This window comes from Pithys albifrons, chromosome 19, assembly GCF_047495875.1.
Source record: "Pithys albifrons albifrons isolate INPA30051 chromosome 19, PitAlb_v1, whole genome shotgun sequence".
In the NCBI taxonomy this organism is placed as follows: Eukaryota; Metazoa; Chordata; class Aves; order Passeriformes; family Thamnophilidae; genus Pithys; species Pithys albifrons.
In genome coordinates this window covers 8,585,695-8,611,555 of record NC_092476.1, presented here as the reverse complement: position 1 = coordinate 8,611,555, position 25,861 = coordinate 8,585,695, and the positions used below count along the sequence as shown (strand labels likewise).

The 25,861-nt window shown below is 48.3% G+C and overlaps 2 protein-coding genes across 5 annotated transcripts in view; one reads left to right on the top strand and one right to left on the bottom strand.

Annotated features, from left to right (window-relative positions):
• Nucleotides 1–10,149, top strand: part of OGFOD3 (2-oxoglutarate and iron dependent oxygenase domain containing 3) — a 35,664-nt gene extending 25,515 nt beyond the window's left edge. Inside the window, exons 9-10 of one of the 3 annotated variants that reach the window (XR_011699430.1) lie at nucleotides 7,593–8,691; nucleotides 9,355–10,149. Coding sequence is in view for 2 of the 3 variants with exons in the window: in XM_071573907.1 (XP_071430008.1) it covers nucleotides 2,877–3,013 (137 nt within the window). In the remaining variant the exon portion in view is untranslated. The other 2 variants (XM_071573908.1, XM_071573907.1) reach the window with 2 other exon arrangements.
• LOC139680899 (urotensin-2 receptor-like) lies at nucleotides 1,154–24,234 on the bottom strand. Of its 2 annotated transcripts, none has more exons than XM_071573905.1 (2): nucleotides 23,009–24,234; nucleotides 1,154–3,050 (listed from the first exon to the last, which is right to left on the bottom strand). In XM_071573905.1, exon 1 carries the CDS (start codon nucleotides 24,152–24,154, stop codon nucleotides 23,060–23,062), a length of 1,095 nt encoding a protein of 364 aa, XP_071430006.1. In that variant the 5' UTR covers nucleotides 24,155–24,234; the 3' UTR covers nucleotides 1,154–3,050; nucleotides 23,009–23,059. The 2 variants fall into 2 exon arrangements, with proteins under 2 accessions (XP_071430006.1, XP_071430007.1); XM_071573906.1 differs by lacking the exon at nucleotides 1,154–3,050 and adding an exon at nucleotides 8,124–9,107.
• Nucleotides 24,235–25,861: the final 1,627 nt, after the last annotated feature.

Genomic DNA, 25,861 nt, shown 5'->3' with positions numbered 1-25,861 from the left:
AAAAGATTTTTTTTATAACACTTGTAAAACAGAACGTGTGTTAACTGCAAAATATTGTACTGGTGCTTACTAATTAATTCTCACAGAACCCTTGTTAGAGTCGGTCAGTTCTGCTTTCATTTTAGAGACAGGGAAACAAACGGCAGAGTAAGGGTTTCCTTGAGGTCACAGTTACATGCCAAGGGTTTGGATGTCACTGAAAATGGTTTCCTTTGTGTTTTCCTCCAACCTGTGTTGCCTCTCAGGAGAGGGCAGGCAGCAAATTGAAGGCAGCTTGTTTATGGAAGTGCAAGGGAATGGTAAAATTCCACATGGCTAAAACCTCCTGAGAACAAGCCTTACTGGAATATTTTCTTTTCACTGACACAGCTGAATGCTTAATTCTCTCCCACCTGTGTGCTGCTTCTTGTGGTGGTTGTGTTTTCTCAGTACATCTAAAAAGAATTCATTGCTAAGAGGCAATTATGAATTAAACCTGGGAAAGCAGAAGCAGGGAAAAGCAAAAGCTCATCTTTAATACATACATTCCTCTAGTGGTTTTGTTTGAGTAATTAAATGGGACAAAATTGCTGCATAGTAAAATGTCTGTTGCCTTTTGCTGCTTGTTAAATATTATTCCTGAAAATAGCAGTGTTTTTTCATCTAAATTAGGATCACATAAAATTCAGAGTAGTCGAGTTTGTGACTGGCACTTGTGTGTCTTCATAAATAATGATTGCTGTGGATCAGGGCAGAAATGGATGCTGAAAAATCAGGAGAAAAGTGGTTACCACTAATACAATTAAATGAATTTCTGCAGCCTTCCCTGGGATCCAGCACAGCTCACTGCCCTGGTACTAATACACACCTTGATTTTATCTCATGTGTTCCCCCTCGAGTCTCTGGATAAGGATATTCTCATATATCCCTGGAAGGTTTTGTCAGGTGGGATGGGAATTAACATTCCTTACCCTCATTTTCAGTACTTTTACTATTAAAAATAATGTGCCAGAGAGAGAATGTGCTTTTGCCCCCCAAAATTTGCAAAGAAATTAATATTAAAAGAAATTCTTCCCAAGTGAGGAGGAAACATCTTTGAAAACTGCCCATGGCCTTCAGTGACCCCAGTTGATGGATATGGGACCAGATGCACAAGGAGCTGTAAGATACCATATATATGAAGGCATATTTATTAAAGAAAGGACTTGAAAGACATTCTGTATAGCCAAAAAATTCAGTTTAACTGGCTTAAACAATACACTGAACCTTGTCTCACTCTGAATTACCACCACTTCTAGAAGGAGATCAAACAAAACAGCTTGAAAGTCAGTTTAAGGCAAAGCTTTGGGTGAGTAGGTGAGGGACTGATAACAAAGTACTTTAATAATGTTGAAATAGGGTTTAAAAGGAAAAAAAAAATCACAACATAAGGACTTGGTATGAAATCCTGGAGGGCAGCACTCACTGGAGCGTGTTGCCTTCATTTAGCCTTTCATCCAGAACAGCAGGACACCGAGGTGGAAATGAGCTGTGCATGTGAATGAATCCATTCTTTACATATGGAAAGGTTTCTCCTTTATGGATGTGCAGCCACAGGAACAGGAGAGCATGATATGAGTTGTGCTTGGCAGTTCTTGCACTGCCTGAGGATTGGGTGTGAACTGGACCTGAGCCTGAAAGGGCTCAGGGGCCACTCCAGCAGCCTGGAGGGTAGTGGGGAAACAGCTCCACAGAGCCAGTCCAGCTCTCTCCCAGCCTCCCATGTGTGCAAGCAAAGGAACTTCAGGATCTATTTTAGAAAAGAAAACCAGCCACAAGCCTGATGCCCATTCCTGCAGTGCAGGAGGGACAGAGCTGGATGGGGTAGGTTGTTGTGCAGGCTTTAAGTGCATCCAAGTGCCTCATTTTGCCTGATTGCACCCCAGGTGGAGTCAGACTGTCAACAGGAGCTCCTTTTGGCAAGGTTGGAAACAAACTCTAATTTGAACAGTGGAACGGAGCTCCTTTTGGCAAGGTTTGAAACAAACTTTAATTTGAACAGTGGAACAAAGCCTGAGTGGGGAGGATACAAGCTCTTGGGATGGAACAGCTGGGCAGGGGCATTTCTGGCTTCCTCAGGAGGAGCTGTGTCAGTTCAGAGTCACTTGCTCAACATCGGACTTGTTTGTTCTCCCAAAGTCTAACAGTGTGGAAGTGCAGAGGGCTCCATTCTGCTCTCTCATCCACAGGGAGGCCAATTGTCATCAAAGTCACTGCATTTCACCTGATGCCACTCAGAGCCCCGAGGCAGGTGAGGATGGGCAGAGCTTGGGCAGGACAGGGCACAGCAGGAAGCTCTTGCACCTCGAAAACAATTCCCAAAAAAGCCAATGCATTGATGGAGTGGCTCTGAGGAAGGTGATTTAGTGTAGCCTGACTGAGCAGCAATCAGGCTGGGCACAGAAAGCAATAGCAATACTTGGTACAATGTTGATAAGCTGCCACAGCTGCTTGTAAACCTGCTGAGCTTTTTGTCACTGAAGACTTTTTGCCACCTTTGTAGTAATTCCTTCTTTGGTCTAAAATTAGAGCCCAGACTGGAAGGGGAGCAGGGAGGAAATCAATACACTAGAGCTGCAGTTTTTAATTGAGGCAACTAAGAACTGGCTTCAGATGTTTTGGCTTCCTCCTGCCTTTATAAATGAGGGGATACAGTGGAATTACATCTCCAGCTGGTAGCACAGAGGATTGCTGTGTGCTGTGAACAGTGCCCGAAGCTGTCAGGGTGCAGCATAAGCTTGTAACAGTTTGTGTGTGTGGTGACCTGTGGGCTCTCCGGTGCTGAGCCAGCAGCAAAGCTGTGTGCAGAGAACTGAGAGGGAACCCCCCTGGCAGTGCTGGGCTGTGTGTCTTTGCAGGCCGGGTTTCCTTCTTCACCTCGGGCTCGGAGAACCTGCACCGCGTGGAGAGGGTCCTGTGGGGCACTCGCTTCGCCATCACCATCTCCTTCAGCTGCGACCCGGAGCACGGCATCGGGGACCCGGCCCTGGCCTGACTGCCCGGGGGCAGCTGGGCAGGGAGGGACAGGAGCCCTGCAGAGGAGAGGAGAGAGGGAGTAACACCCCTGGGAACCTCACAGGCTGTGGAACACACTGCAACACACCTCGTGTTCACTGACCTCCGTATGGACCATCTGAAATCTGACGCGCTCTGAAAATGGTTTGTCTTTGTGTCCCAAAGAGCTCTAGAGTGGGCTCTTCATTTTTAAATTATTATTTACAAAAAAAATTTCATTTTAAAAGATCCAAACCATCTTTTGGGCACCATGCCTTGATGTGTCTCCCCTGTTTAGTTCGTGTCTCCCCTGTTTAATTCTTCAGCCTCTCCAGTGACTAATGTGATGTACAAGGTTGGACCTCAGTTAATTGAGCAAGATAATTACTCTTCTGACCACACCTGCTGTAGAGAGGAATGGATTCTCCTGAGCTTGGCCATTAGTGGGCAATACATTTTGGCTTTGGCTACTGGGACTTACTTGAACTTTTATCTTTAACTCAATTACTACTGTTTTTTGCTGCAAACAGGGATTAGTTATTTCAGAGTCAGCAATACAGTTCTCTGGCCAGACAGCCTGTTGCTTTGGGAGTGCCAGTACTTAGTGCAGGGAATGTCACTGCCCTAGATCCCTTTGATCAGAATGCAGCATTCCCAGGTCCCCTTGTTCCTTTGGACCCAGTGAACACGATCTGTGTCCTGGCTGGCATTCCAGTGTCAGGGTTATTCAGAGCTCTCTCTGGAGGTGGCCTGACCATGGAATCCTGGGCATTAAGTCAAAATTAGAAAGAATAGCTGGGCAGAGGAAATCAATCCTTGGGATTCATCTAAGAATTCACCATCACCCAGTGCCCAGGGCAGGGGAGCAGGAGAGAAAAACAGGAGAGAAAATCTCCCAGTTTGGTTGTGCTGCCATGTGGCAGTTCTGGCTTCCTTAGGCTCAGTCCTGCAAAGCCTGGCTTGGTACCTGGATCACAAACCCACAGAGACCAGTGGGCTCTGAGGGCAACTGGTGCCCACCTACACCTGAATCACATCCACAGCAATGTTTTACCTGTTTCAGGAAGTCTCTCAGTAGCTATTTTTGGACTTCTCTTTTTCACTTTAGCACGAAGACTTTTTATCTGTTAACAAGGACCATCGATTTTCCCTGGATAATAAATTGCAGGGACTTCCAAGAAGAGGAGCTGTGTGATTTGCAGACCTGATAAAGTAACAAACAGGTCTAATCTTGCCAACTCCCTTGGTTTCTTCTGCAGTCAGAGATTTCTATGGGTCAGGGAATTGATAAATAAGCAGTGGGAAAACCCATTTTTTTCTCAGTTGCATTCTGAAGCAAACATGTTGATCTGTTTTATTCCTGGGATGTATAATTTCTGTGAAACACTGAAAATCTGGGAATGTGCTTTGATTTTTAATTGTTTTTTAATTCCATGCATACAGTTTTCATTCCTTGATCTACATTTTTACGGGAACAGCAAATTTTGGGGGGATTATCCTGAAGATCAGCATAAAGAGGAATGATGGCAGGACCCCTGGACTTGTGGGTGCTCTCACTGGGCACACCAGCAAGATTAGTCCTCTGTCATTTCATTTCTGTGTTCTCAAACCTGAAAGAAGCTTCCTTGTCTGTGCCAACAAGGAAGGGTTGTTAAAATGGCTGGATGCAAAGAAATAATAAATCCAGTTGGGTTCCATATTGAAATCCTTGTCTCAGAGCCTGTTTATTCCAAGGAATTTGCATTATATCCAAGCTTTAAGTCTGTGTGAAGGCACACCAAGATCACCAGCAACTTCTTCACTGGATTTAACTTGGTTGCTCACATTACTTTGAGATTCAACTGTGCCTTTTCCACAAAAATCCCTGGCAGAGGAACCCAGGTCTGGATGGAGCTGGTGATTTAGGCTGGGATTCAACCCCTGTCCCAAAATCCTTAACTTGCCTGTCCTGTTGCAACCCTGGCATGGTAATGCCATGTGCTGTATGTTTTGGTACCACTGAGATCCTTCCAGCTGAAGCTTCAGTATCTGAACTACAAAAAGCAATATTTAGATGTAGGAGGAATTTAAATGGCAAATGAGGGAGTAAAATACAATCTAAAAGTTTCTCAAGAGCCTCCAGCAGGAAACCAGGAATTGCAGACAGGCTCCTGTTCCTGGGGCAGAGTGGAAGCTGCAGAATTCACTGATCAGTAGAAATAAACTTGGCTTAATTTATTTTAGACCACTTAAATAGCCTGAATAACTTTTTATTAAGGGTCTCTCTTCCAGCTCTTGACAGATAATTCTGAATTTGAAATATTTGATTTTTTTCTGCCCTCTCTGTGGTTCCACTGCCTGTTGCTGCTGGGAACTGCAGGGCTCTGGTTCTTAGAACTCTGCCTATACCCAGGACAGAGTTTGTTCTGTTCAGGAAGCACAAATGTGATGCCAACTGCTGCTCAGAAGTGCTCTTAATTGAACCCCTGGTGGGGGCAGGATGTGGCTTTGATGGTTCCCAGTTGCGTGGGGACCTTTGCAAAGAGCCCTGGTAGTTAAAACAAAGCAAAGAAAGGTCAGAACTTGTGCAGTGTGAATTGGGGCCAAGTCCTGGTGGTAAAATTACAGCCTCACACCTGAAGGTTTGTGTGTTACAAGTGTCTGGGAATGCTGATTTGTGTTTTAAAAGGAAATGGTTGGCAAGGAAAGGAAAGGGCTGGTGGTGTGAGAAGTGCCAGGGTGAGATGGAAAATACAGCAGGAGGGCAAGGCAGATTTGAATCCCCACAGACTGAGCGAAGCCTCCTGAGGACTCTGTGAACCTGTCACTGCTTCTACAACTTATTTTCCATTCAAAGGTTTTATGAAATATCAGGAACTTTTGAAAAAATCAACAGGTATGTGATGAGATGAGGGGTTTTAGTGTAAACCTCCCTTTCAGTCCTGCAGATGTCAATTTTTTATTCTGGGGAACTCTTAAGTGGCATTTCTTATGTATGACATTTGCATTGTGTGAGCAGCTGTGGAATCATCATGGCTTTTAATTCCCTGTAAGTCAACTGAAGGTTTGGAAAAGTGCCTTTGTGTTGAGATTTTCCTAGTAGGTATTGTCCCCCTGAAACACACTGCACTCCATCTTCATGAGTATCAAGTCCAGAAATGTTTACAAGCTTAATCTCTTTACAAAAAGGTTTTAATTTGGATTTATAGCAGAAATTTGGCTTCCTGTCTTATTTATTTTTAAGGTCACCCTCTCAGCTGGGTTCTTTCTGAGGCTGCAGCACATAATGATGTGCCCATTAAAATAAATGTAGCTGAAATGGCATTGATGGTGACTCTGCTCTCAAGGAAATGTAGGTTTGTTTCTTCACTTGCAATTCTCAGTACACTTGAATTTCTCCTTTATGGCTTTTCTTTCCCCAGTAAATGAAGATGACATTGTCTTTAACATAATAGTTCCTCCTGTTCCTTCCCCACCCAGAGATCCTTGCACAGTGTTTGCAGGTGAAGTGGTTCATGTGTGGAGCTCTGTGCAGGATTTCTGGCTTGCCTAAATTCTAGGAATAAAACCAGGAGGTGCTGCTGGAGGTCAGGACTCTCTGAGTGGGGAGGAATGAAAAAATTACCCCAAGTCCTGTCTCTCCTTTTTGAGTCTCTTGGGAGGAAATCCAAGAGCGGCAGCAGAGTTCTGTCCTTTGTGAGCCACAGATGGCTCTGGCTCAGGGATCATCTCAGCCCCTTTCAGGAAGGCAGATCCTCGTCCTGGGAAATCAGCTGACTCCATCCTGAAGGGTGGGGGATCCTTGGGGCTGTTGCTCCCTGTAAAACCCCAGCACGAGCTGCAACATCTCTGCCTTATCTTGGGTTCTGTAAACACTTTTAGGGAGCTGAAAGCCCATTTTACCAATTTTGCTGAAACCTGCCAGTCTGAAACCTTTTCCTGATTGTTGATTTATCCCCAAAGTGTCTGTATGGGCATTTTTTACCTTCCAGGTGAGTGTTGGTGACTTGGACTGAAGCTTTTCAGGATGGACTATGCAAGGAAAACAACTCTCCTGATTGTGCCCATCATCTCCCCTCAAATCACTCATTTCAGGTCTCACTTCCCTCCCAGCACAGCTCAGCTTGTACTTGCAGCAAGTCCTGAAGCTCAGCCATTATTTATTCATACCTAGGACTGCAGAGGAGCTGCTTTTTCCTCTGACCCTTTTAGCCCATGTGGGTTATCAATCTTTAAGAAGAATTTCTAACTCAATTTTTAAGATTTTTCATTCTTCAGCCTTCATGTTTTTCCCAGATACTCCCTTATTTTTCTGACACCACAGGCACTGTCCATATTTGAACCACCACCCTTCATCTCAGATTTATTTCCATCTTGCCTGTTCTGTAAAGCTGAAATATGACAAGGTTGGGATCAGTGTTGCCTGTTGTTGAGCATTCTTGTCTTTCCTGATATATCATGGACAAGGAATAAGGAATTTTGAAACTACAGAAAGCAGGTCAGACCTTGGGATCTCAACAAGAAATGCTTTGCTTGAGTAACTTACTGTGGATCCACAAAGCAGCTTGGAGTGCCATCCCCTTTATTTCTGTAACCTTCAGGTGCATCTCAACAAAGGAAACCATCAGAACAGCTGGATTTGCTGCTGGATAATCCTGAGGCTGCCCCAGGGGTCTGGACTGGTTGAATCCATGAGTTGCCAGTGAGATTTACTGTCCATCATGAGCTGCACTGAGACCTGCAGCTGAGCCTTGAGGCACAGAAGGAGCACATGCCTGAAACCACAGCACCTCTTTTTGGAGGAAATGTTCTATTTATAGGGAGAAGCTGAGATTTGTGGAGTGCTCAGGTTACCTGTGTCTGGGAATTTCTTGCAATAGGTTTCCAGTGTTCAAAAAAAGCTCATTTTAGACACTGATACACTTCCTATTCTTTATTACCAACCAAAAAAAAAGCCCCAACCAGGTTCCTCAGGCATGATTTTTCTGGACAGACACCTTGAGGATTTGTCTCCCTCTCTTTGCTCAGTTTGTACAATTATTTGAAGCTGTTTATGGAGGTGCCTGGACACTTGGCTGCTGACTCCACAGAAAAAAATCCTGCTATTTTCCTTTGAAAGTGCTTTTCCCTGCCAGGGGAAGGTCTCTGGGTGGATTCCTACCTTGGAGGTGACCTCCCCAGCTTATTAACTTGCCAGCCAGACCATTAAATCTTGGGGGAATAAACAAAGGCAGGTCCTGATGGAGTCATTCTGCATGTCTTGGCTCTGGGTGGTGGTTTCTGCCATTCCCTCTAGAAGGGAAATGTGTTTATATCTGATTTATGTTCCTGAAGAGAGACATGTTCTGGGAGTCCTCCCTGCTTAATGGCCCTTTAATTGGGATTCACTGCACAACCTCAGAAAAAGAAGGCCACGTTTTACCAGGTGATTCAAAACTTAAAAGGCTGCTGTGAAATAACAAACCCTGAGCCCGTTTAGTCCTTGTGCTTCTCAGCACAGAAGAGATCTTGCACTTGGGTTATTTGGTTATTTCTACTTCACTGCGGGCCCCAAATGTGTGTTTTCTCATTTGTTTATTGTAAAGGAAAAGAGGAATTAATTTGGGAGTCATTCCTTTCCACAGGGATGAATATGATGGAAATAAACTCTCTTTTACCAGTGTGAAAACAGAAATGCTGCAGAAGGAAGTGAAGCAGAGGGTGAGTTGAATTTCTGAGTGTGCAAGGCAGAGAGGAGCTGGGGGACATTTCTGCCATGGCTGTGTCGATCTAAACTGACATTTCCCCTCCTCCTCACTCTGCTCTATTGTTTCATTACACGATCAGACAAAGAGCTGGAAACTGAGAGCTTTTTGCTGATAAAACCTTCCATAAAACTCGCAACAGGAGCTCTTCCTCAGTACCATTTACTTCAGCTGTTTATCCTGTCCATTCTGTTTGAATTAACAGTGAACACTGAGTATGCTAAAATAAGTTGTCATGCTGCATCCACCTATTTAAAAATGATGAATTAATCTTTCTTCTGCATGTATCTTCTGTACCAAATGGGCATTTTGAGTGATGTATGTATAGCATTTGTCTATTGTACTTTTTCTGGAACCAGGCAGAATTTAGACCTGTAAATCAGAAATAATCCAAGAAGAAATTAAAACTGAATTAATAAATATACAGAAATAAACACAAGGTTTTCCCTTGGGGGGAATAAACAGAGGTTTGAAAAATTTGGGGGTTTGGAAATTTATAAAAGAACAAAGTTTTGCTGATTTGTTGAGGTGAAAGGAATATAGACCAAGCAGAGCACTGAGGTTTTCCTCTGCTTTTCCTGAAGGTCTAGTCCTGTCTCTGCTCACTCTCCCTTTCCAGGAACACCTTTTGATGGAGACCTGGATCCCTTCAGACCACGTGCAGGCAGAACAATGTTTCTCCTCTGCTCCAGCACCAGCTCCAACCTGAGACCTCCTGTCTTTGTTTCCCAAACGCCTTTAGCACCTGTGGATGGCTGTGAGTCACTGAATTCCGCCGTGCTGCCAGAATATCGCTTGCAACACAAGTTACACACGTTTGGACTGCGTTGCTAAATTTTCACCCAGGCTTTGGAGCATCTGCTAAAACTTGAGCTCTTCCTGATCATTTTGCTTAATTGAAATGCTTCAGCCATGAAGCATGCACGGAAATCAAAGTCCTTCCCATGGCTGAGCCCTACAGGGAGATGCTGCTGAGATGCTCAGGTCTAAATTAACGGCTCTGTGCTCTGGTCAGGCTTTGTGATGTGCAGGATCCGGGCAGAGGGAAAGGTGTTGGGTGGGAGGGGGAACAGTTCTGTAATTGTGGATGCACCGAAGTCACAAACGTGGCCAGTCATTAGGAACAGCAACAGCCTCTTGTGACAGCGTTTGACAGAATTGCGAAAAACCAGAAATCTTTGAGCCTTGAAGCCTTGTTTTTAATGAATGAAGTGGAGGGAATGAGTCAGTGGATCAATTAACTTAAAAAGTAAATGTATTTCTGCCTCTCCTGTGCCCTTCAGCTGACCAGGGTCAGTGACCCTCAGTTTTATTTCCTTCCAGCTGGGGATGGATGTGCAGGGGAAGGATGTGCAGGGATGGATGTGCAGGGGAAGGATGTGCAGGGGATGGATGTGCAGGGGATGGATGTGCAGGGGAAGGATGTGCAGGGATGGATGTGCAGGGGATGGATGTGCAGGGCATGGATGTGCAGGGGAAGGATGTGCAGGGGAAGGATATGCAGGGGAAGGCTGTGCAGGGATGGATGTGCAGGGGATGGATGTGCAGGGGATGGATGTGCAAGGGATGGATGTGCAGGGGATGGATGTGCAAGGGATGGATATGCAGGGATGGATGTGCAGGGGATGGATGTGCAGGGGATGGATGTGCAGGGGATGGATGTGCAGGGATGGATGTGCAGGGGATGGATGTGCAGGGGATGGATGTGCAGGGATGGATGTGCAGGGGATGGATGTGCAGGGGAAGGATGTGCAGGGATGGATGTGCAGGGATGGATGTGCAGGGGAAGGATGTGCAGGGGATGGATGTGCAGGGGAAGGATGTGCAGGGGATGGATGTGCAGGGGAAGGATGTGCAGGGGATGGATGTGCAGGGGAAGGCTGTGCAGGGATGGATGTGCAGGGGATGGATGTGCAGGGGAAGGATGTGCAGGGGAAGGATGTGCAGGGGATGGATGTGCAGGGATGGATGTGCAGGGGATGGATGTGCAGGGCATGGATGTGCAGGGGAAGGATGTGCAGGGGAAGGATATGCAGGGGAAGGCTGTGCAGGGATGGATGTGCAGGGGAAGGCTGTGCAGGGATGGATGTGCAGGGGATGGATGTGCAGGGGATGGATATGCAGGGGATGGATATGCAGGGGATGGATGTGCAGGGGAAGGATGTGCAGCTGGGGGAAAACTCAGGCTCTGCTTGCCCAGACACCCACAGCTGTTTCCTGAGTGCTGGTGAGGGTTTGTTTGTACTCCAGAGGACACAAAGGTGAGGATAGGACTAGGATATTCCAAATCTTTTAAATAAGTAAGCTTTTCTTTCCCTACTAGCCATGCCACACTTGCTGAATGCACCCTGGCCCAGCTGCACCAGACTGTATCACTGGGGAGACAGGGATTTTCCAGTTGTGTTCAAGGGGAGGCCAGGCTGTGTCCATCTGAGCCAGCTGTAGGCATGGAGTGTGCCAGGGGGTGGGGTTTGCACCAGTGTGACAAGTGAAATCTGGCTCCAAATTAACAGCCCTGAAATTGAAAAATTACCATTTTGTTGGGAAGAAGGAAGGTGTGGAAAGAATTCTTGGCTTAATGAGCTTATCTAATCTCAGTCTCCTTCAAAAGTCCTAGCCTGACAGTAAATACTAAAGTTCTTTTTAGAGATAAGAGCCAAGAATGCTTCCTAACCACATGAGGATTTACCATTCCTAAACAGCTGAAAGGCTGAAACTAATCTGAGCTATGAAAACTCCTTAAACCAGCATTTTTCATGCTGGTGTATTGGAACTGGAAGCTCCCTCTGTGCTGCCACTTCAGCCAAGCCCTCGGCAGGAATTTCTGCAAGTGCCTCAGGTGCTGATTGCTACTCCTCTGTAATCCTGCAAAATAAGCTTCAGATTGTTATGATGGTCCCTGAATGGACTGCAGGGGTTTTCTGGTCCTTCTCCCTCCTGGGGCCATCTGAGAGCACAGGGAGGTTCGTGCCAGGGAGGTGCCCCAGCCTCAGACACCTCCTGTGCCCAGGGGAGGCAGAGACAGCTTCTCTAAACACTGGAGGTGGTGTTTATCCTCAGGGCCAGGGCTCCAGCAATTTGTCCAGTTTATGTTGGGCAGAGACAGTAGAACTGATGCACAGGAATCCTGTCTGCTCCCTCTCCAGCCAGGAAAAGCCTCGTGCCCCTCTGCCCTGCCTGAGGTGGGCAGCAGGGACCACCCCAGCATCAGGTCTGGGGCTGGTGGGGCTGCAGGATTTGCTCTGGCTGTCAGAACCAAGGGCAGTCACAGCTGGGGTGGGGAGGACGCAGCTAGAGAGTCCAAGAGGTGGTGGCAGCAGAAAAGACCCTGTGGAGGGGTTGGGAGATGATATTTGGGCTGTTTGGGGGGACGCTGCAGGTGATGGGAGGGTGAGACCTCCTGCTGCTGTGAGGGGCTGAGAAGGGGCAAAGGCTGAACCTGGGTCACACCAAGTGCTGAACAGCAAGATCTGACAGCCCCAGTGACACTTGGTAGGGATTGATGCCACCTGGATACACGTGATGGGGAGAGGGGGAACAAACTGCTGCCCAGGGATGCCAGCACAGGGTGGGATCCCTTCACCAGCAGGGAAGGAATTGCTGTTTAGGGACATCCCACACAGTACTGAGAGTTGAGATCAGGCTGCAGCACTTCTCCAGCCACCTGCTGACAGGGCTCTGGAGCTGTTGGCTTTTTGTGCCTTCCTGGGGACCAGTAAGGAAAGGAGACTGATGGCAGTTCATGTGCAGGGCAAGGTGCTTTGACAGGGAGGAAGAAAAGATCACAAGAGCATTGCTGTTCCCAAACAGTACCCCCAAAATCCAGCAGAAAACTTGGGGAAGTGGAGGCAACATGTGGCTGCCTGAGGGACCACCAGCCACAGAAAGCTGGGAGGTGCCCAGGGGGAAGTCACTGCCTGGTGGAAGGCAGCAGCTTTATTGAGGAACTGTTTAATTGTTCTGCTAAAGCAGCAGGAATTTAGAAATGACTGAAGAGAAAACACTAATTCTAGCCCATACTTTAACTTGATTCTTTTTCCTTTGAGGCAAGGAGAGAATATCCCACAACACTTCTCTGCCTGGAATCACAGGATCTCTGGAATACCTGCCTTATGCCTGTCCTCTAGTTAAAAAGGGGGATTTTCACAATCAGCTGGATCCCACCTGGAGCTTCCTCTTCTCCTCAGCAGCCCAGACTCAGAGTGGATGAGGAGTTTGACAAAACACTCAGCTGAGGACCCAGTGGGGTACTCAGGGAGCCATCAATGCACATCATTTGTTCTGCCTCTGTGAGAGTTACAACTCTCGACAGGTTTGGATTCCATTCCGTTTCATTCAGCAATTCTGTATCCATGGGTAACAGCAGAACTGATGGGGTTCTGTGCTGCTGCAACGAGGCTGTCAAGGTTGTCAGGTTTGAAAATCAACCTGCTTTGATGACTCTTCTGTTCTGAAGCATTTACCTGAAAAACCTGTTTAAAAATTATTTTCCTTTTTTTTTTTTTTGCAGCATTTGGACTAAAAGCAAAAAAGAAGTTCACAGATGCCTTTGTAAAACAGTGGTGTGTTGCCACTGGATTGTTCTAATGTCTTCTCCCTAACAAAAAAAAATAAGTTTGCTTTGTCCTGAAGTGCTTTGTGAAGGATGAGGTTCAGAACAGGCTCTTCCTTTCTTCCCAAGACAGACAGGATTGGCCACGACCTCGTGGAGTCTTTAAACCATTTGTCACTTTGGAAGTGCAAAAATCTGCCTGTGGGCAGCATTAAGGGTTTCAGGGCTTTGCTTTTCCTTTTCTGTCCTTTCTGAACATCTGCCCTTGACTCCCATGCTGGGAGGAGGGTCCCTTCTCATGTGCCACCTGATGCCACATCCCATGGGCACAGTGACACCCCACTGACTGTGCATGAGGAATCTCATGTATTCAAATCATCTAAGGCAAAGGATAAAAGCACTTCAACAACAAGCTCAAAGCAGAATAATTACTTTAAATCTACTAACTCATTGTTTTAAATAAAGTTGTGCTCATCTTGAGCCAAATTCTACCTCCCACTTAAGTCTTTCCCTTAAAACTCAGTCCTCAGTTACAAGCCTGCCTGCATTTTCATACAGATATTTGACTTTTGGGACTGTTCTAAAGACATGGCAGGAAGCTGTAAACACTTTCTTGTCTTCAGCACTGTCTTGAAGACTCCCAGAACTTCTGGAAATTACTCCAGGCTCCAGAAAGCATCTTCTGTGTGCTAAACTTACTCTCTAAGCTTGAAATGATGAAAACCCTCGAACAGCAGAAACACGAGCACAGCAACTGTGTTAGACCAGCAGTGACAGAGAAATGCTGAGGGTTCTAAGGGTTTTCTCCTGCTCCCACTTCCTGAGCTCTGCTACAAGCTCAGGCTTTGCTGTTCTGTCTGTAATGTCAGGTTGTTAAATTGGATGAGGTTTTGGTCCCAAAGGTACCTGAGCACTTACAGGTGAGTTGTTTCTAATTAAACCTCTTGCTGGGGACTGGTGGCAGCTTCAGAGGGAGCTTAATGAACGTGAAGCCAAACGTGGGAGGGTCAGAGCTGGCAGGGAACAAAGCCAAGCACCATGAGGTGAGGGGCAGAGTGTTCCTGCTTCCCCTGGCAGTGGTGGCAGCCAAAGGTGAGGCTAAATTTAGCAGTGATTAAATGAGCTCTTAATTAACAAATATTTCTCCTGCTCGCCTTCCCAAATTATTCAATAACTGAACAATTATAATGAGCTCAGCAAGTAATTGCCATCCATTGCAGGCACTGCCCTTGCCAGCTGCAGCCTTCAGGTGCCTGTGCCGGGGAGTGAAGGGCACCAAGTGTGAGTCAAATAATTGGAACCTGAACAGGGAAAGACCCCACAGGTTCCAAGGCAATGTAGGGAAAACTGTTATCCCTTCCAGGCTGAATGTGCATCATAAAACCCACCAGTGTGGGTCAGAGCTGCAGTGCCACGTTTTCATGGGTGCTCTGAGAGGATATGAATGTTCCTGGTGGTGGCTGTGCCTCAGCAGGCTTTGCAGAACCTCCCTGGGGCTGCTGTGCAGCTCTGGCTGGGGAAGCCACCTCCTTACTCACTGAGCAGAAAGAGGAAAGCAGAAGGTAAAGCTCAACCCCTCTGAGCACACGAGATATTTCTATTTGCAGCAGGGTGAAAGTTGTTTGGATTGTGAATTCAGCCATTTATTGGTCCGAGTTTAAATGGTGTGTTAAACAAGAACAATCTCAGGTGTATTGAAGCTTCTCACCCATGATTTTTAAAACAATTTGAAGATGACTCACAAACACTTCTTTTCATGGCTCATCAGCTATACCAGTCCAGGTGCCTGGGGGTGGGCAGGGAGCCTGGGCAGGACAAGTGCTCTCCCCCAGAGCCCCTCTGGTGCCCATCCCCTCACCCCCTGTGCCCACACCAGCTGGGAATCCTCATTGCCAGAGAGCTGCTGCAGCATTGCCTTCCTCAGGCTGCCCTCAGCCTAAAGCCATTGGCCTGTGCTCTCGTTAATGAGCAATTCAGTGTGACACATTAATTATTTTATTTTGCATTTTGCGGGTAGTGTAGCTGTTGAATCCCTTCTCCCCACACCTGAGGCCCCTCTTGTCCTGCTCCCACAGGCCCCTCTGGCACTGGGAATACAAGAACCAGAGTCTGGGGGACACAAACAGCTTCCCCACACTACAAGTTGTAGGTTTAAAGTTTCTTTCTTACCTTTCATTGGGCTAAACCCCAAACTTCTAACTTTTATTTTTGAATAACAGACAGATAGTGAGTCCCCAGAGCACACAATGCCTGGGGCAGAAAACTCAAGCTCTAATTTATGTGGGTGGAGGTAAAAGCCCAAGTGATGCTCCAGCCCTGTCCCTTCACTGTGGTCCCCCCATGTAATGCTGACCTGCAGGAACTTCTCCTCTAACAGCACCACAGGCTCGGGGGCTTCACTGTCTCATCCCCCCTAAGAGAAGCTGCTGCAAACACTGAGGCAGCACTTTGAAGTTTGAGAGATGTTTGCCATAATAAACTCGCCTTTGTGTTTAAACAAACACATGAGAGCGAAGTTATGGGCTATTTCCTCTGCTTTTGTTGTTGGGAATTAATTGTGCTGTGCCTCAGGCAGGCTGAGGTTCCTCGACAGATTTAATCATTCTAAAAGGATGCCAACAACAAAACGACAGGGAGGTTCTGTTGTGTTGAGCAGTTGGTAATGAGTGTTGGGACAATTCTTTCTATTCAGCTCCTCTGCAAGGATAACCTGCTGTTAGAGCAGCCTCAGGCACAGCCCTGCCTTTACCTCCACTGCCGCAAGTGCTCCCAGCCTGTCAGCAGGGGAAGAAGAGGCTCTCAGGAGGTGAAGAACAAAGGTTTTGGTTCTCTACTGTATCTCCTTCTATTTTTTCTCATCCTAGAGAGGGTATTGGTGCACTGAGATGATGGTATTTTTATCAAGAGGCTGATTTCAGCTGCCATGGCTGGGGGTGAATGATCATCTTCACTGCCCATAAATCAAAGCCAGAGAAGTTCTGGGACACAAACATCTCCTCTGTCCAACCATGACGAGCTAACCTGAACCCTAAGGTGCCCCTTTTCCCTTCCCTAAGTAGCATCTCTCAGCCAAGGCTTTCCAAACCCATCACACACATCAGTGACATCCTAAAACACCCGTTCAGAGAATGGAAACAGCATTGAGCTTTTCCAGGCACTTAAACAGCAGCACAAGAGCAAGAGACTTTCCCGAGGTAATTTCCTAGAAGCCAGGACTTCTGAGCTGCCCCTGCTTCAGCTGATCCCTCTCTCCAGCTGCAGCAGGAGCACTGCCCTCCCCAGGCACCCCCAGCATCACCCCCTTGCAAACCTCTCCTGCATTTTACTCCCCATCGTGCTCTCAGCCTGCCTGAGTTATCAACAGGGTCAGTGCTTTCAGATGAGCAGCCTCAGAGTCCCCACCAGCAGGGGATGTGAAGGAAGAGAAATAGATGCCCTTGAGTGGGATTGGGCAACCACCCTGAACAGGGGGCAGGTGGGGGCTGCAACTCCCCAGGTATTTCTGCTCCCAGTCCTTAATGTGGGCACTGCCCAGGGTCCGAAAGCTGCTTTACAACCTGTGCTGGTCTGAGGTAACCAGGGCTCCAGCTGATTTTATATTAATGCCATTTCTGTGAGATATCCCCTTCTATGGTGTTAAATGAAAGGGAAAAAAACCCAAAAATCTGTTACAAAGAAAAAGCAGAAACTCAGTTTAAAGCTGGGGATTCCTGGGATTTGGAGCATGTAATGCTGGGAGGTGCCAGCCCACGCTCTCCAGAGGGAGGATGCTCTGGGATCCTGGCACAGTAATGGTGCTGCCTGCTGTGCACAACTTGTCTGGTGGGACCTGCATCTCCCTGGAGGTTTAGGTGTGTCTTCAAGGGTGCTGCTGTGTCCCCACTTCTGACACCTGATTTACCTCTTCCATTCTTCCAGATTTTTGGGAGGTAGGTTCAGTGTTCCCTGAGAAGGGATCACTGTCTGGTGCCTTTTCCTGGGAGGCTCCAGGCAGGAACCCTCCCTGTGCTCCTCAAATGTCAGGCTGGGATTTAACACACAGCAGGGAATGTGATGGATGCCCCTGGTTTGCAGGAGCCCAAGGGGGAACTGTCTCCAACAGGCTGTGTTTGTGGACACACCACATTTAGCTTCAGGAATCTCCCTTGCTTTGTTTGGATGGAATCATGTTTGGTTCTAATTAAGAATTCAGGAGCTGAATTCAAGATCCTAACGGGAATGCACAAGGAAAGACTAACAGCATCTCAGGGGGAGACTGGCCAAAACAAGCTGGAACAAACTGGGCAGATTTCACTGTTCCAGCATAGCCCCACTTTGGTTTTAGAGCTGGTTCCTCTGCCAAGCACAGCTGATATCACTGGAGCTTTGATTTTGCACAAACTTATTTGCTGCTTTCCCTCCAGGTATTTTGATGGAGGGTTTGGGTGGGATCTTCTCTAATGAATTCAATGAATGCTTCTTAAGTCTTCACCTCATTTCTCCCTGTAGGAGCATTTCTAGGGCTTACCAAAGTGTTTAATTTAAATTAAAATTTAAATTATAAATGGAGAGAACCAGAAATGTAGAGCCCAAATGCCAGAAGACTTCTACAGGATTCATTTCTTCCTTTCCTCTTTTCATCGTCCCTTTCTTGGGAGGGGGAACTAAATGAAAATGTTCTGATTTTCCTATGGTATATTCCACTGGGAATTCCTCTGGGGACAACATGGCTGTAGTTGGGACCACAGATCACAAAACTCAGTTTTAACCATTTGAAACCTCCTAAAATGAAATTAATCACCCCCAAAGGTGACAAACACCACACCAGGAACAGTGTGGGCAGCAAACTGCATTCCTGCTCAGAAATACTTAGTATTTTAAAAAACCCTTTTGAAATATGTCCCATTTAGGATTTAAATACATCACTATTTAATATAATATTAATATATTAATAACTTCTTTCAGTGGTGGGTGTCTGGCAGAAACTTGTTGCATCCCAGAGGTTTGGCAGCGAGTTCCTCCCTCTGCTTTCCCAAAGCTCAGTCTGATCCATCCAACCCCTCCCAGTCCTTTGCCACCAACTGACACGTCCTTTCTCTCTGCTGAGCTTTAGACACATTCCCAAACAAGGGCAAAAAACTTATATAATGATAATAACAATAACTTGAAAGGGTTCTTACACCCTGTGAAGCTGTGGCTACTGTTGTGGAGACAAAACAATCTATTTCTTATAAGCCACAGCAATTAACTCCGAGTCTCTCTGTTGCCCAGAAAAACTTGAAACTAGCAGCAAACCCCAACATTATAAGGCAAAAAACCCCAGCTGGGCTGAACTGTAGAGAGTCAGCAGCTCTGGGGGTTTCTGTGGGTGCTGGCTGGGAGGATGCTGAGCAGAATGACAGGACCAGAGTCTGGGTTTGGCATAGGAAGATCCCTGGGAGAGGAAAGTCAGTGCTTGGAAGTAGCTTTTCTCTTCACACACTTTTCCCTTTCAGTTGTAGTAATATTCTACTTAATTAAATGCTTTATGTAGTCAGGTTGTGCCCTGATTTTGTGCAACTTTTGGGTTTTAAAGCCTAAACCAGAAAGCAAATCTTCCTGATCGCTGGGGGTGGGAGGTGGAGCTGCCACCAGAGGGACTCTGGAATGCTCCGGGAAAACCTCCCAGGAGACAAACTGCCCAAAAAAGCTGCCCGACTTTCTGGGGCTGTCCTGAGGTTCCTCAGGTTCTGCATTATCTGTGCCCATGGCTTGAGGGCTGGGCTCTGGTTTGAGGCTTTCTGCTCTCACCATGAATAGTTTGTAACACACTCTGCTGCTTCTCCTTGCCGAAGTTGTGCATCTTGTAGCTCTGAGTACCAAATGCTGATGAAGTGCCCTCTCCTTTGGAGGCTTCCCTGGTGTTCAGCACACACTAAACACCAAAACTGGCTGCTAAAACATGAGTTAAAAAGCCAATGTTCTGCTTGCACTCGTGTTTGAATTGTACTGTGGGGTTTTTGAGCACTGGTTGCAAATTTGGTTTTAAAAAGTGGGGGGGAAAGATGATGGAAAAAATGTGTGACTGAAGGTAAAAGCTGTTGACAATTCCCTAAGGTTCAAGTGGATTCCCTTGTGTCTAATTGCTTTGTGCCTGGTGAAAGCAACCGTTCTCACCTGTCTCACAAAGGACTGGCATTTTGGCTTTTAAAGTGGAAAAATTGCCATTACAGCACCAGATGCAAAGCAAGGAGAAACCACTCAGGATGAAACTGCTTTTCTTTCTGGATTTTTTTTTTCTGTTATAACCCCTAAATCCTAAGGGGCTGTCAGAAAATATTTTCTAGTGATTAAACTATTTTCTTTCTTGTAAAGCATGTTTGGAGTTCTGCAGTGACAGCCCCTGCCCCAACAAGAATCAGGCTGATGTCTGTCCTAAAATTCCCCTTTCCCACATTGCTGTGCCACTGAACCTGCAGCAACACTTCATTTGGAATAAACCCCCCAAAGCATGAAGAACCACAGGATTACAATGATTTGGGTATGACAAATGATCCCAGGGTACACAGAGCTTGATTTCCTGGAATGTAGAATAGCCAAAGTAAAATTGTTCTCAAGGAACTCTCCGCGTGTTCAGTCAGAGCCCAACCGACCCTGTTACTCAGCCCTGGCCTGACATGATTCAGATTTATCTGAACTGGCACAAAACAATGTGCAAAGTCTCATCATCCAGATCCTGGTTATGTGTCCATCTCAATTTCCACACACTTCTTAGCCTCTCTGGCTGTGAACACAAGATGTTTTTAATCTCTTGGTTTGGGGAATCCTGACTCATCCTGTTCAGTGCTGAGGACAGGTAATACTCTCCCTCCTGTGGGAAGCAGCCTGAGCTGCCTCCCCTCAGGTTTGTGTGGCTGCACTCAGGGAGACATGCTGAGGAATGCTGAGATCCCAAACCAACACCCTCCCCAAAATCACATGGAATCACAGACTACTCTGAGATAGAAGAGACCCACAAGGATCATTGAGTCCAACTCTAAAGTCAATGGCCCACACAGGGGATTGAACCCACGACCTTGGCATTATTACAGCCAAGTTTTAACCACCTGAGCTGATCTCAGGGTGCGGGTAAAATGCCCCTCACAGTAACAAAAGGTTGTGTGAGCCCCAGACAGGGCTCTGTGCTCCAGACAGGCAGCAGCAACCCCCTTCCAAAGTGAGCCACCAGATTAATTTGGGTTTATTCTTAAATAAGATACATGAAGACTGTTCTACTCATTCCCGAAACAGGAGCACACCAAGAAGAGCTGAGGATTGCCCAGTGACAGACAACAGGAACTCAGTTAAAACAGCTGCTCCTACAGGATATTTATGAAGTGAATCAAACCTCCTGACTTTTGGCAGTTTAACTGGTCTGATGGGACAGTAAGAGGGATGTTGTTTATGTAATTCATCTTTTAGATTGAGCTCTGAGCCACAGGAGTACAAGAGGCTCCTGAGGAGTTGTGTTTGTGAAGGTCTGGGCCGTGTCAGCTCCCTGAGCTGCTGAAGAGTTCCATTCATCACACACAGCAGCACCCTGGGCCTGCTGGGCAGCTCTGGGGGTTAAACAGGCTCTCCTCAGCCCCAGGGATGTGCTTTGTGGGCATCCCCAAATGCACTGCTTCTCTGGCTGGAATAACCTTGGATGGTCCATCAGAGCCTGGTGGGACAGAGGAGCAGGGCTGGGATGGGGTTGGGGTGAGGCACCCACTGCGTGAAACCCCGAGGAGTGACAAACATCATGGACTCACAGACTGGTTTGGGTTGGAAGGGACCTTAAAGCTCATCCTGTGCCACCCCCTGCATGGGCAGGGACACCTTCCACCAGCCCAGGCTGCTCCAAGCCCTGTCTGCCAGGACAGCTCCCTGGCAGCAGGATGGCCCAGCACACCTGAGAGGTGACACATCCACTCCTCCCTTCCCACGCTGCCTTCAGAGCTCGGCCTTTTGTTATTCTTTCATGTGAGTGGCTTCCAGCCTCAGAAATGGGAACCAAAGGAAAAGTAACAATGACTTTAGAATTAATTATTAAAAAATTAGTTATGTTCTGAAAAGTTCTCAAAACCTGCCAGTTCCCAACATGAACTGTGCCTTAGTCCCCCTAGTTCACAAGGAATGGGCACCATTAGGTCTATTGAAGCTGCCAGGTTGGGGGTCTGTGCAGTGCTGGGACACCACAAAGTGGCCACCAGTGTTTCAAAGACAGTCCTGTGGTTAAAAGTCTATGAGCAAGGTGAGTAACTTATTCCCCTGTCTCCAAAAAGCACCTCAGGAACCACATCCCTAAAAAGAATTCCTGATACCCAGCACAGGAATGTGCTTCCTTGCTCTCCATCCAACATGTGCCTCAGAGTTTATTTCTCTGCTGGTTGAGTGCCTAAAATCCAGTGTGTCTCTGTGCTGTGCTCTCTGCTCCAGTCCTGCTGTGGAGCTGGCACTTTGTGTCTCTGCTTTAGCACAAACACACCCTGAAGTTCCATGTGGGACACAGGAGGATCATCCAAGCATACAGGAGTGCAGCAACGCTGCAGGGCTGGGGTGGGACTCTGCTCGATGGGGCAGGAGGATGTAGTAAAAAGGTGGAAATGACAGTTCCTTTCACTGCTGCTGCTTCCCAAGTCCTGGGGCATCAGTGCTGCTCACAATAGTTTATGCAACTCATATCATACTTTACTTATCCCCAGAGACTGCCCCAGAACAAGAAAGAAGAATGTTGAACCAACAGCTCCTGCCCTGAGCTGGGTAAAGAGACCAGGCGAGGGGAAGCCTCATGAGGGTCCATTTTTAATCAGCATTTATTTTATAAACTGACATTTGGCAGTTGTTTAAGTGCTTACAGGCATCTGCAGGATCTGTGGTGAATGTTTACTGTGAGATGCCAAGTAGTGAGAAAATGAGTAGAACATATTGAGACAAAATGCTTTTTGATCAAATGTCATGAAAAAATGGGTCTCTTTTATGATGAATGTCCTGATATTCAGCCATTTTTCCTACAGCCTCAGGTCTTTGAGTGATAGGATAGGACTATAGGACATTTTTCTTTCTTTCCAAGGTAAATTTTCAGGTATTCCAAGCCCCGTTGACTTTTAAGAAAAGGACTAACTTAAAAAAAAAAATCAGTGGCAAATTCAAATCACCTTAGGTAGAAACCTTTAAAAAATTACAAGTTTTTTTTTTAAGTAATCCTGTGGCTTCTGACAGCTTACCTTGTGGGTTCTGAATGCTTGGAGTTCCAAGTGCTGCTGCAATGGATTTTAAAATAGAGACTTTAAGCCTGATGAAACTGTAGGGCATCTTAATGTAACAGGGGATAGGAAAAGGGGCTTAAAGGTCTCTTCACACACTCCAGAAACACACAGTGGGAATACACAGGGCAAACTCAAGGCTGGCAGCTAAATTGAGCAATACTGGGCCAATTTCAGACTTCTGCAGCCCTGACCCAACTCTAGCCTGAAGAAACCACAGAGGAGAAATGGTGTGTGGAGCTGGAGCCGGGCAAAACTCAGGGAAACATGGAAAGAGTTTGTGTCAGAACTGAACAAAGTACCCACCTCATCCTCTGCGCCCCAAACCCTCCAGGGTTTGTCCCAAACAGCTGCTGGCTCCCAGCAGGACCCCCCAAGCCAGGTGGCAATTCAGACTCATCTCACAGCACTTGGGTTCACACAACTTCTTGCCTTTACTAGAGAGAAACGAGTCTGTAGGGGTCCCACAGCCCTACCTTGGCCAGACGCTCTGCTGGTCCCGCTGTCTCCGGAGCGCCTCCTCTTCCTCACTTGTCCTTCAGCGTGGCCATGCCCAGGGCCTCCGAGCTGTAGTCGTAGTGGTTGCTGGAGGACATGGACCGTCCCCAGGAGCACTGCAGGTTGGAGCCCCTCTTGCGGAAGGACGACGTGAACCTGTAGAAGTTGCGGTGTCTGTTCCTCAGGTACTCCCGGTAGTTTTTGGTGAGCAGGGTGTAGAGGAAGGGGTTGATGCAGCTGTTGCTGTAGGTCAGGCAGGTCACCAGGTAGTTAATGCACTTCTGGGTTTGGTTGGTGAGCTGCAGGGAGCTGCTGTAGAGTCGCACCAGCTGCCAGATCCAAAAGGGCAGGAAGCAGGCCCAGAAGACCAGCACGATGCTGAAAATCATGATGAGGACTTTCTGCCGGGGGGATCTCTTGCTCTTCTCCTTGTGGGGGGGGTTCTTCTGGGACTCCAGGTAGGTCCTGGCCAGGCGTGTGTAGAGGAAGCCGATGATGATTCCCGGGGCCATGATGCTGGTGCTGAAGAGCACCGTCAGGTAGGTCCGGTAGGCATCCATGCTCCAGGTGGGTGCACACATCCTCTTCACCTTGCCCTCCGCCTTGCCCCCCTCGGTCAGGGTGACCATCAGCATCATGGGCAGGGTGAGCAGCAGCGACACCGACCACACGGCGCCCGCCGTGACCTTCCGATAGCCCCGCGAGCGCTTCAGCGTGTCCAGGGGCCGGGTGACAGCCAGGTAGCGCTCGGTGCACATCAAGGTCAGCGTGAAGATGCTGGCGTGCATGGTGAGCAGGTCCAGGCTGAGCAGGATGCGGCACCCCAGGTCCCCGAAGTACCAGTCCTGGGCCAGGTAGGTGCAGACGATGAAGGGGATGGTGGAGAGGTAAAGCAGGTCGGCCAGGGCCAGGCTGACGATGGAGCTGTACATGGGGGCGGCGCAGCGCGCCGAGTGGCACATCACCACCAGCGTGTAGACATTGCCGGCCACTCCGGCCACATACATCACCGACAGCACCGTCCCGAAGGCCGAGGGGATGAGCAGCGGGCCGCCCGCGGGGGCTCCGCCGCCGCCCGCAGACGCGTTGCCCGCCGCCCCCGCCGCCGTCCCGTTCGGCTCCATGGGCGGCGGCGGCACCGGCTCCGCACCGGCCCCGGCCCCGCCGCACCGGCCCCGCCGCTCCGCGCCCCGCCGGCGGCCGCTCCGCCCCCGCGGGAGGCAGGGCCGGGCCGGGCTGCCCCCGGGGAAGGGATGGGCTGCCCCCGGTACGGGTTGTCCCCCGGGTAAAGGGCTGCTCCTCGGGAAAAGGGCTGCCCCCGAGAAAGGGCTGACCTCCCAGGAAAGGGCTGCCCACCGGGAAAAGGGCTGGACCCCGGTAAAGGCTGTGCCCCCGGCAAGTGTTGACCCCCCGAGAAAGGGCTGCCCCCTGGGAAAAGGGTTGCCCACCGGGAAAGGGCCGTGCCCCGGGGAAAGGTCTGCCCCTCGGGAAAGGGCTGCCCCCCGGGAAAGGGCTGCCCCTCGGGAAAGAGCTGCCCCTCGGGAAAAGGCTGCTCCTCGGGAAAGCGCTGCCCCGCTCCGTGCCCTCGAGGATCCCCCGCACCCGCCGTGCGGGACCGGAGTGCGGCCGGGCAGGTGATGCCCGGGGCTGGGAAGGCTCCGGGAGCCGCGTTCAGCCCCGGCGGGGACCCGAGCCGGGCACGGGGCTCTCCGCGCCGGGAGCGGGTCCGGAGCGCGGCGCGCTGCGGGTGCTGCCTGGAAAGTTTTCCTGGCCGCTCCGCTGGAATCTGGCTTTTCCTTCCGCCGGTGGCATCGCTGGCGATGGGTTCGGTGCTTTGCTTCAAGTCCTCAGGCAGAGAAATGCCGGTGGCCAACAGGGAGAGCCAGAGGCAGCCGCAGGTGCCGGCGCAGGGCGCTCCAGACGCGCTCCGAGAGGCTGGGATGGAGGTGGATACGGAACCCGCGCTGGAACAGCCTCTTCTCTCCCTGGAAGTAGCTCCTACTTTGAATCTTGCTCTGGAAAGCTTGGCAGTGCTGTAGTAAGATTTAAAATCGAGCTTTAGTGGCGGCTGATTCTCCTGAAGAGGGGGGAGCACAGAGAGGGATGAATGAGGTTCACAGAGACAACTTTTCCCTTGGGCTGGAAGTCTGGGGACAGTTGCAAGATCAATAAGCACCTTATATTTCGATCTTATTTTAGAGAAAGGAGAGATTAGAGCAGTCCATAGTCAAAGGACAGCTTTTCAAGGCTACCAGAGTGCTGTAATTCCCCAGCTCCCATAGATTTCCAATAGGACTTAACTGGCTTTTATGCCTTCAAACATTTCTGTGTAAACCAGAGTGCTAAAATGACTGCTATGTGTTTATTTGCTTGTTTTAATTCCTCCTCCAAGTGCTTTTGTGCAAACTGTCGACTGATTCTCTGGGACATGCTATGAAGTGGTGAAAGTCTTGTTGGCCTGTAGGAGCAGGATTCAGCCCCATAAAAATATTATCTCAAGTACTTGGTTGTCATTTGCTGTGCAGTGAACACACACACACATATAACTCTGCTTTCCTTCCCAGTGCTGCTCATCCATGTACGTGTCTCCCTTCAAAGGCTTAAAACTACATTCAGTAAAGTGCTGGCTCAAACACGACTTGAATGCTGGTGAGGGAGAAGGATCTAAATTGAATTATTGTCAGGCAGGGGGTTACTTTATCACATTCAGCCATCGCACTGACAAAGTCTGGATCCAAGCACTGAGGTGGAATTTTTCTTTCACTGGAAGGTTGGGCTCCATCCCATGCCAGCCCTGCATTCCTCCGTGGCAGCTGGACCAGCAGCTGGGA

Coding starts and splice junctions, on each gene's coding strand:
- LOC139680899 (XM_071573905.1), bottom strand. CDS start 24,154: ATGGAGCCGAACGGGACGGCGGCGGGGGCGGCGGGCAACGCGTCTGCG.